Raw genomic sequence first — 10102 nt, 5'->3', positions numbered from 1 at the left:
AAGAATTTTAATGGATGTCCATGGTTTATCTGTTTCATATGCTTCTTTTGGTAACATCACTTGCAACACCTGTAATTATGAAAATAAGTCTCTTCAATCAACATCAGAAACATCACCATGTTTTAAAGCATTTTCAAGATTCACACAAAAACTTTTCAATTCATTATCATCAAACGAAGTCAACTTTGCAGCATCAAATAAGAACCCAAAAATAGATTCAAAACAATGCAATTGTTCAAACCTACTCTTCAATTCACCAAGAGCAATATCCACTATAACAAGAAAATAATCAGTTCTAAATGATTCTTCAGCTGATTGTTGTTCCCTATCACTATTGGAAACCTCATCAAAATGCCTTTTTCTACAAACTTGACGTTTTTTTGGAAATATAGGCTCAATTCCCATATCAAGGGAAATTTCTTTAGCATCAATCATGGCAGAAACAAACCCATTTATTCTATAGTTTTCAAAAAATAAAACAAGTCCTTCTAATTGTCTTACAACAGCATCAAGACGCATGTCTTCAGATTGTAACTTTTTACTAACTAAGTTAATCTTATGCAAAATGTCATGCCAAATAACCAAACTTAATATAAATTCAAAACTTGAAAGCTCTCCTGATGCTAAACTTTGAGCATCCCTACTCAATTTGGCATCTTCACTAATTTTTGTTAATTTAAATAAAGCTTCTCTGATTTGGGAAGCTTGAGATTTTATTGCTTTGACACTTTCAATGTGACTTTCCCAACGTGTAGTTGACAATGATTTCAAAGTTAAACCATCTATGTAATCAAGTAACACATTCCATCGCTTTGTTGAATTAGAGAATACCGTATATATGCATTGACATGCTCCAAAAAAAGATTTTGCTTTAACACATGAGTTGGCCATATTACAAACTATTAAGTTGAGACAATGAGAACCACATGGCATGTAAAATGCTCTAGGATTTATATCAAGTAATCTTTTTTGTACACCTAGATTTTTCCCTTTCATATTAGAGCCATTATCATAACCTTGTCCCCTCACATCATCAATATTAAGTGTAAGGGACTCAATTACATTTTGTAATTCATTAAAAATTCCTAATCCAGATGTATCTTCCACATTCAGAAACTCTAAAAAGTACTCTTTTATATTTATTGGAGTACTTGAAACATCTACACACCTCAATATTAAAGTCATTTGCTCTTTGTGACTTGCATCAGGAGTACAATCAAGAATGATTGAAAAATATTTAGCTGTTTTTATTTTTTGAATGATTGCATGTTTAACATTTGATGCTAGAATAGCTATCAACTCATTTTGAATTTTATGGCTAAGATAATGATAATGAATCTTCTTATCTTGAATGAGTCGAAAATGATGTTGCATTACTGGATCAAACTCTGCAATCATTTCAAGTAGGCCTAAAAAGTTACCATTACCATCTTCATAAATTTTTTCATTTGTTCCACGAAAAGCCAAATTATGTATAGGAAGACATTTCACAACAGCGATGATTCTGACAATAACATTTTTCCAGTGTAGTGTATCTTTCTTGATTAGCTCTTGTAATTCTGTATCAATTGTTTGATTTGTTTTCAATCTGATTTGCAATTCAACACAAGACCTCAAGTTAGTGAGGTGTTCAATACTGCTTTCATGTTGTTTAAGCTTCTCACCAAGATGTTTCCAATCTCTAATTCCTTCACTAGTTAACTGACTTCTAGAATTCATTGTTTTAAACAACTTAGAACAGAAACAAAACACTTTATCCAACTCCTTTGAGTACACTAGCCATTTTCGATCCTTAGTTTCCCCATTTGGTAACGTACGAAGATAATAATTTGAAGAAAAATGTCTCTTGTGTTCGTCCATGGGGAATTTGAGATTAGTTTCTCTTAGGGGACCTTTTTCTACAAGTAAATCTCTCATTTTTGCATCAAGATTATCCCAAACTCGTGGATCATAAATGTTCAAATCAAATCTTGTTTCGAGACATTCATTTTCATGGCAAGGTTCATCAATATTTTCATTTTCATCTAGGAAAGGTTCATCACTATTTCCATTTTCATCTAGATCCATAAGCATTTCTTCATTCACATCATTCTCATTTTCTACTAATTCTTCCAATTGAATTGGTTGTTCATATTCATTTTGTAAATCTTCTTCTAAATTTTCAAGTGAAGCATTGGTTTGTTTAACAAAATATTTATTCAAAGATCCTCTTAAACTTTGAGCAATTTCTTCTTCTTTTTTCTTTCTTTGTCTCTTGAGATTTCCGGAAAGTTGTTTCTTAGGAAACATTTTTTAATTTTCAGAATAAACACAACACAATAAAAAAAAACAATAAAACTAATTAACAAAGAACAATAAAACCTGGATTTTGAGCATATTTTCTTCCACTTGAAACTTCCAATTATAAAGAAAAAGAATCACAGCCAAGTTTTCTGTTGAATCAAATAATAAATAAGAAAAAGTTAACAATTAATCGCATAAAGCATCTCACAATCTTCAGTCAACTGGATACAAACACATGAAAGTGAGCATGAAAAAGCATTAGAAAACATATACCGCCTCTTTGGAAATGACTGCTAGTTCGCCTGACTTAAGCCCTTGTTTGCCAAACTCCCGAGCTGCATATCCCTATAATATTTGAAAACAAACATGTATTAAGCATTAAAAGTTATCGAGGCTTCCACAATACTGCAAAAATTATCACAAAGCACAAACAACAATTTTTCAACACTTGATCATTATTACCAAATGATTTTATTTATCCTATTAAACCACAATTCTACACAAAACAACTACAAGAGTCGAGTACAAAAAGATTCTATATGTATCTTTAAAAAAAAAAAAAAAAAAACCTTCAAAGAAAGGCACTGGTCTAACTGGTGGATGATTTATTTTTCAACTTTGTTGGAGAAGGGGAGAATCACCGGAAAAAAAAATTTGCTTGCGTTTCTTTGCTTGTGTTATGAACTGAGAAGGTTGAACTGTGAAAGTCGAAGGGTTTTTCCTTCTTTTTGTGGCTAATAAGAGTCTGTTTTGATTCCCCATATTTGTTGATTTGTTTTATATTATATTTTATAATTAATTAATAATGAACTTCCTTAGTCAATACGTTTCTTTTAGAGATTGAGTATAAAGACTGATTGGATTGATTGCCTTCCCTTTTCATTGACAGGTACAGGCAGCAACTCCTTTTGTTTTAAATTTTTTTTTAATACAAATATATACATAAGCTTAAAAAAAAAATTTGGGCCCCCCTCAGCTGTGGGCCCTGGGCTGTAGCCCTGGTGGCCCTGGCCCAAGGCCGGCTCTGCTTGCGTCTTCTTCTTTAAGTTCGTTTCTGGTCCAAGCTTGTATGGCATTTCTTCTTCAGCTTCGTTTCTGCTCCAAGCGTGCTTGGGTAACACGTCTTTTGGTTTCCTAGCGCATGTGGGTTTTTAGAGGGTTATAAGAAAGAAAACGGATTAAAAGATTTAAATCAATCTCATCCTTGAGCACCTCATCCTTCAAATAAGCTTATTTGAGGTATCTCTTAACTGAAGTTACTATATATGTATTTTTTTTGAGTGAAATTTAAATGAGCTTAGAGATGTTGAGAAGTAATGCACACGAAAAGTTGCATTGATCTAAGAATGCAGCCCGATCCAGTCTCGTAAATAGTCAAACAATCAATGCATCTTATTGAGTGTTGGTTAGATGAACTTGAGTTAATTGTAGTTACGGTAGACTACACGAAAAACAGTAAGAAATTACGTGGAAATTTCAAACGATATATATGCTACAAACATGTACCAACTCACCTTGTTTGCACCGTGGGAGGTGCATGCAATGTCTTCCAACCAATTCAAAAGAAATAGGCTGCAATCCTATTCATTATCTATTGTATGAGTCCGCTTCAATAGAATATATGATATTCAAATCAATTGCAATTAAAACTATCAACATGCAATGGAAAAAATAATTTAAAAGGACGGTTGTACAATAACTTAAATCGAAGCTAGCTCAACTCTTAACGAGTTCGTCTTCAAAGGTACACTAAAATGTGACGCCTAAATTAAGAGGAATAAACAGTTACGTTCAACATATGGACAAACAACGAATCTAATAAAAACCCTAAATACATGTGACACTCGAGCTAAATCGTCCAAATATAGTTCCATGGTCCAATGGATGGTGTAGGACATTCTCAGAGGCTGATGGGGCCATGAAAGACCTCTGATTTTTATGCAAATTATATAAATGAAAAGGGCACTAGAAGTTATACAACTTTAGTTCTTAGGGTCTCGCTTGAAAGTGGCAAAAATTCGACTTGAAGTTGTTGTGGCAAGCGAATTTTCCTGTGTTAATCATCGAGTAGGGTGGTCTGATGGGGGTGGGGTCACTTAGGTTTTTTTCCTTGGTTGATGAGGAACGAACAACAAGAAGTTTGGCTGGCAGCGGTGGTTAGAAAGGTATGGCGCCTTGGAGGGCTTGGGTTTTGGTGGGTTACTTGTGATCGTCCCTCGGAGAGGAGCTGTCGATTGGTGGTTGAACGGTGCTGGAATCGGGTGGGAAACCGAAAAGTAGCTATAGTACCCCGAGAGAGAGAGAGAGAGAGAGAGAGAGAGAGAGAGAGGTGTTTGGGCTAGGCGTTTCACAAATTTCACATTTTTTTTCAAAATTGCATGTCTTCAAAGATGCGTAACTTTTCATTTTAACTGTAGTTTTCAAACCGTTGGCGCCTACGCACTTGTCGGGTCGAGCTCTACGTTGTGGCACCAAGAAAAATTTCGCCACTAGTCTCTAAATAAAAGATTCAGTAAGTTCCAAATTATATATTACCAAGGGCACAATGGTCAAAGCATGCTAGAATTTTAATAAATAAATGAAATTTTGGAATGGGCTGTTACAGATGGGCATGTGATTTTTTTAACGAAAATTAGATGGAATATTAGCAATTTTGTGGCTTTAGAGAAATTAACTGCTTTAGTTAGTTCAAAGGGCAATTATTCCAAAGAAAACAATTATGGGGCAAACAAAAAATTATCTACAAGCTCAGAGGAGATTTGGCCAATTTACTCATAAATCAATAGTGTTTAACATTGTTTAGGATTTAATTAAAATTTGCATATTGGATATGGATATTTTTTAGGCAATTTAGGGTAAAATTGATATATCATTGGTCCATCATCGTCCACAAACATTTTCTGTTAAAACTTACTAATGGCATGGGATGTAGTGCATAATGGTGGCAATTTCTGATACGATCCGTTATATGACTCGAAATTCACAAGGAAAAAACATGACACAAATCAGCACGATTAAAATTCGGGTCATTTTCGGATCAACCCTCTATAACCCGCTTAATAAATGGGTGGATTTCAAGTCACTCGTTTAATAAACAGGTGGATTTCAAGTCACCCGTTTAAATTCTTTTAGACTGTAATAAGTACTACAATTATACACTTATACGGCTAGGTGCACTCAACATCCTGGGTAAGGTCTTACTGGGCACCCTGGGAATGAGTTTTCTCCTAGTTACGCTTTAGGGCGCGGTAGTCATGCTCTAGCTCGATATTCCTGGTATGAAGATGTTCGTATTTCTCCGACATCTTGGCAACACTAGCGCGGAGGCGCTTCACTTCTGCCTGGAGATTGACATCTACCGAAGTTTTCTGTCTGGAGGTACCCCCGTGGGGGGTATGGTGTTGGGTATCGTGGCTATCCTGGGTCGACATAGTAAAGTGTGGGGGTGAAGAAGAGGCGACGGGGCCTGATGGGAGAAGGAGCCAACGAGGCTGGTAGAGGGAAATGGGATTTAGAAGTCGTTTCCCAAAGACGGCGCCAAATTGTTGATGTTCTTTTTGGGAGGTCAACTTAGAGAGAAGTGGAGTGTCTTCAGCAGGAGAGAAGATGAGGACCTTCGGAAGGAGAGGAACCTGCAGAAGACAAAGTGGGAGAAGCAGTCGTCAAGCTTCGGACACCGGTGTAGTGTCTGCCAAAGGCTCTCCGATGCTTAAGTCAGCTATATGTGGTAACTTTGGCAGAGTAACAGTAAAAGGTGAGAAAGTAGTTACCCTTTTTACTTGGGTACTGTTCCCTATTTATAGGGAAGTGAAAATGGGAGCCTTGAACCAAGTTTTGATGTGGGACTTTGTGCAAGTCGCTGTGGTCGTGACACGTGTCCTTGGAGATTAGGTTCGGCAGTCGAGAACTTCATCAGTCGGGAGCTTCGGCAGATGGTTGGCACCTCGGAAGAGTGTCTTCCTTCGGCAGGGGAAGAAGGCGTGTCTGCCTTGGTGTTAGTCGTTTTGATGCTGGATTTGCTTGGTTGATTATGGTGTAAACATATATTCCCATAAACCTATACCCATGCAAGAAACTCTAACTCACTAAAATGAAGCTCACTGAAATTACAACCATATTGAATTCATATTTGAATTCTAATTTACATATTGAGGTTTAGACTTTGGGGTCTAGAATTTAGGTCTAAAGCCCTGAATCCTTAGTTTCAAGACCCTTCAAACCCTAATCCCCCTAAATCATAGTTAAACCTACCAGAATCAACGCCAAATGCTTGGTCAGAGTTAGATAAATGACAGTTAATTAATGTACTTTTATTCCATTTTCAACACTTCACTTCGAGATTAGGCATAGAGTTTTTGTTTGAGGACATTTCCTATTGAAAGGGGATTAGGCATAGAGTTTAGTTTCCTAAAAGTGACATCATTTGTATCATCTCGACGGACCATTTTGTGCATGATCTCGACAAACCATTTTTGGTATCATCCCTCTAATGGACATTTTAAGGGTATGACTACTATCTCCAACTCCTAATCATTCAAACTTTAATGAAAATAGGGCTCCAGGTTAACGTCACCCATAACATCTAAATCATCACCAAATGCAGCATTATTTTCAGCCCCCATAAAAATTCATCACGATTCACAAAGTTCAAACTGTTAAACGAAATAGCAGCTCTAAAAAGATCACAACACCGCAATTTCATCAGATTGATTCTGAGAAGGTAGCAGATAATTCCTAAAGCCCAAATTAAAACAATCTAGCATAAAGGTAAAGTACAATCTTTCATCATTACATTTTTCAACACAACTGTGTTTGATTCTTATTGTAGAACTGGAGCATCGGTTATTATATTGCTTCCAAGAGCAACCCAAGTTTAAGACCGTCTCTCATTCTTGTCTTCCCACCACTCCAGGAACTTAGTTTGTGCAGCCAATGTGTCCAACCTGTAAAGTTGCAGCCAGTGGTTTGCAATTTCGTGTCCAAATGTCCAACCAAAAACACCTCCAGCTAGAAAGGATAGTCCAGCACCTGTCAAATAGAACAGGGTTCAGAATCTAGAAATTCCTCCGATCCATAACATAACCTTCTATAATCTATCTAAAAACCCTAGAAAGATTGCAAGTTAAAATGCCCATAAAGATGTCATGTATTCACAGATGTTAATATTGAAACATTTAAAAATTGTAAGTTAAAATGATCAGAAAGGTGGCATGTGCATCACTGAGCTATACAAGTCATCTGCTATAATCGGAATACAGCTGATTTCTACCAAGCCACGTTGGTATGTTACTAATATATTCACAATCTATAGTGTACACATTAGCTTATGCTCATTTGGTACTTGCATGAACAAAGTTGCAGTAAATTGAAATGCAATGTCTTTTCATCGAGTCATTTCCACACTTTCAATATCAGGATCAGAAAAAGAGGGTGGTTTGAGAAATCAGTATAAAGACCAGCATGCTTCAGAATCACTCCCATATGAGAGAGAGAGAGAGAGAGAGAGAGAGAGAGAGAGAGAGAGAGTTGCATGTAGCAGTATACCATAACATACTGTTCCTTTATCTCTACCAAAGCTTGAACACCTAACCTTTAAGTTGCTTTCAACAATTAAGGAAAACACTTGACCTTTCCAGGCTACATAAACTCTGGCCTTTGGAAAAGGAAAACAGTTGAAAAACAAAAACAAAAACAAAAACTAGACTAAGCATATGCAAGGTTTTTCAAAAATTTATATTTCCAGAACATTCAGGCCAAGTTGACAGAAGAAATATCAGAAAGAGAATGAAGAAGACAACTTTGAAATATAATAAGGGACCAACTTGAAGCAGCTATAATTACAGGGACACTACTGGAAACTACTTTTTTTTTTCTTCATATCATGATATTTTTTTGCCACTGATAGAAATACATGTTGGTCCATTCTACCATAGCCAACTGGATAAGCATTAGCATTTTCTTAAGTAAGCATCTTTTGCCAGCAAAAACGGATTTAGTACAGGAATTAGATGTGAAGGATTAGATATGCATATTTCATTTATCCACAAATTTGAACTGTTGCTCAAGAAACTTTACACAAGTGATGTCATGTTAATTCAGGCAAAGCAGAAAACTTCAAAGGTCTGTTTGAAGAAAAAATTTAGACTTTAAAGAAAAAATAAAAATATGAAGAGGAACTGAAGAATTGGTGAAATCATTAGAGATTCAATTGATAGGCAGCTCAATCAATGAAATAGCAAATACACTAAAAAAGAAGAGGCAACGGTCTACCATGCAAACTCCTTGAATATTTCCACGCAACGCCAGCAGTTGATACTGCTCCAATAACACTTCCTGTAAGACCAAAGTTCACTGCTTCCCTAGCAGTCTTCAGCTGAAAAAGGGAAAGCATGTCAATTAAGCTTGTTAAAGTGAAAATACCATCTTAGGGGTACAATATACACCATGAAAAGAGCCAGATATTATATTAGCAGACATATTTTCAAGTTGTGGGCACAAGATCTGGCTTACTGGACAACAGTACAATACAACAAAAAAAGGTTGGAACATTGGCAGCAAAGTTAAGATTAACAAATAATATTTTATTGCACTTGGAAAAGTAATAAAAAGCCACTTCTTAGTGTTGAAAAAAGAATAAAAGATATCTAAAATATAAAAGGCAAATGAAATCTGATATGCTTGTCCACTTCATTTATCTGCATTTTGCATTAAGGTTGGTGCCAAGATAACTAGAGATAAGGAAAGATACCAAAAGAAAGAAAACCAATTTAGACACTGGACATAAAAAATACAGTTCTTGTAGTGGACCTCGATAATTTGCGTACAATTTGATTAGTTGTTTCCTTGTTTGCTCCGGTAACTAGACACGATTTCTTGACAACCAAGAATCTTAAAGTTTCCAGGATTACAACCAGACATGTAAACTTAGACACCTTTTCAAAAAGCCCTACAAAAATGCCACTAGGTTTACATGAAAGGAGAAATAGGAGGAATGAGCCCTCCAGCAACAATACCTCTTTCTATTTCCACTATTTCATGCACCTCGTTTAAATTTCAGGGTCATTGTTTTATTCTCTTCAACACATCATTAAACTAAAATTCAAAACCAAACACTCTGTGTGTGTGTGTGTGTAGCAAAACTGTGAGCATTTATCAATGCTCGCATCCCTTATTCTGATTACTTTCCTGTCAAAAGAACAACAGTCTTGAATCATATCTAACGCAAATTCTGAGGAATTCTTCATCCTTTTTCCTAAGCCATTTAAACTCCCCACTAACCTACCATCCATATATCAAAATTCCAACCTTACTCAGAACTGGTAACAAACACATAAAACGAGCAATAGTTTCACCATAACAATTACCACTTTAGTAACGAAGGTCCATTGCAGTTAAGAAGAACCAAAGATGATGACTAGTAAAAGGATTTTATAGTCAAGTACAGAGGTATCAAGCTAAACATTTATTTTTCAATTATAAGCCAAAATTTGACGGATAAGAGAGAAACAACTTAAAATTAACAATAAACAACAAAGAAATCCAAGGTAAATGCAAACATAAATAAAGTGGGAAAAAAAACAAACAAACAAACAAAGCCTGCCCAGATGAATATTATCAACTCAAAATCAAAATTATTCATCTCCAAAAAGAAAAACCAAACCTCATATCCAAAAATAAGACATACCTGGGATATCATCCTACAACAGAAATGGACACTTAAATATCAATGACTGAAAAACGCACAGCTCAAAATGAAATCAAATGGAAAAAAAATACCCAGATGAAGAACATTAAAAAAAAAAAAAAAAAAAGGAAAAAA

At 35.6% G+C, this 10102-nt stretch overlaps 2 protein-coding genes across 2 annotated transcripts; both read right to left on the bottom strand.

The window, feature by feature from the left end:
• Positions 1–93: 93 nt before the first annotated feature.
• LOC117636991 (zinc finger MYM-type protein 1-like) lies at positions 94–2289 on the bottom strand. Its single transcript, XM_034371718.1, has one exon. The coding sequence runs from the start codon at positions 2287–2289 to the stop codon at positions 94–96; it is 2196 nt and encodes a 731-aa protein (XP_034227609.1).
• Positions 2290–6859: 4570 nt separating this feature from the next.
• Positions 6860–8825, bottom strand: LOC117636414 (succinate dehydrogenase subunit 6, mitochondrial-like). The gene is made up of 2 exons (XM_034370897.1): positions 8554–8825; positions 6860–7311 (listed from the first exon to the last, which is right to left on the bottom strand). The coding sequence occupies exons 1-2, from the start codon at positions 8672–8674 to the stop codon at positions 7157–7159; spliced, it is 276 nt and encodes a 91-aa protein (XP_034226788.1). The 5' UTR covers positions 8675–8825; the 3' UTR covers positions 6860–7156.
• Between the last annotated feature and the right edge of the window lie 1277 nt (positions 8826–10102).

The sequence above is a fragment of the Prunus dulcis genome, chromosome 8 (genome assembly GCF_902201215.1).
Source record: "Prunus dulcis chromosome 8, ALMONDv2, whole genome shotgun sequence".
In the NCBI taxonomy this organism is placed as follows: domain Eukaryota; kingdom Viridiplantae; phylum Streptophyta; class Magnoliopsida; order Rosales; family Rosaceae; genus Prunus; species Prunus dulcis.
Note: the sequence above shows the minus strand (reverse complement) of the source record. Positions and strands in the feature narration are given on the sequence as shown.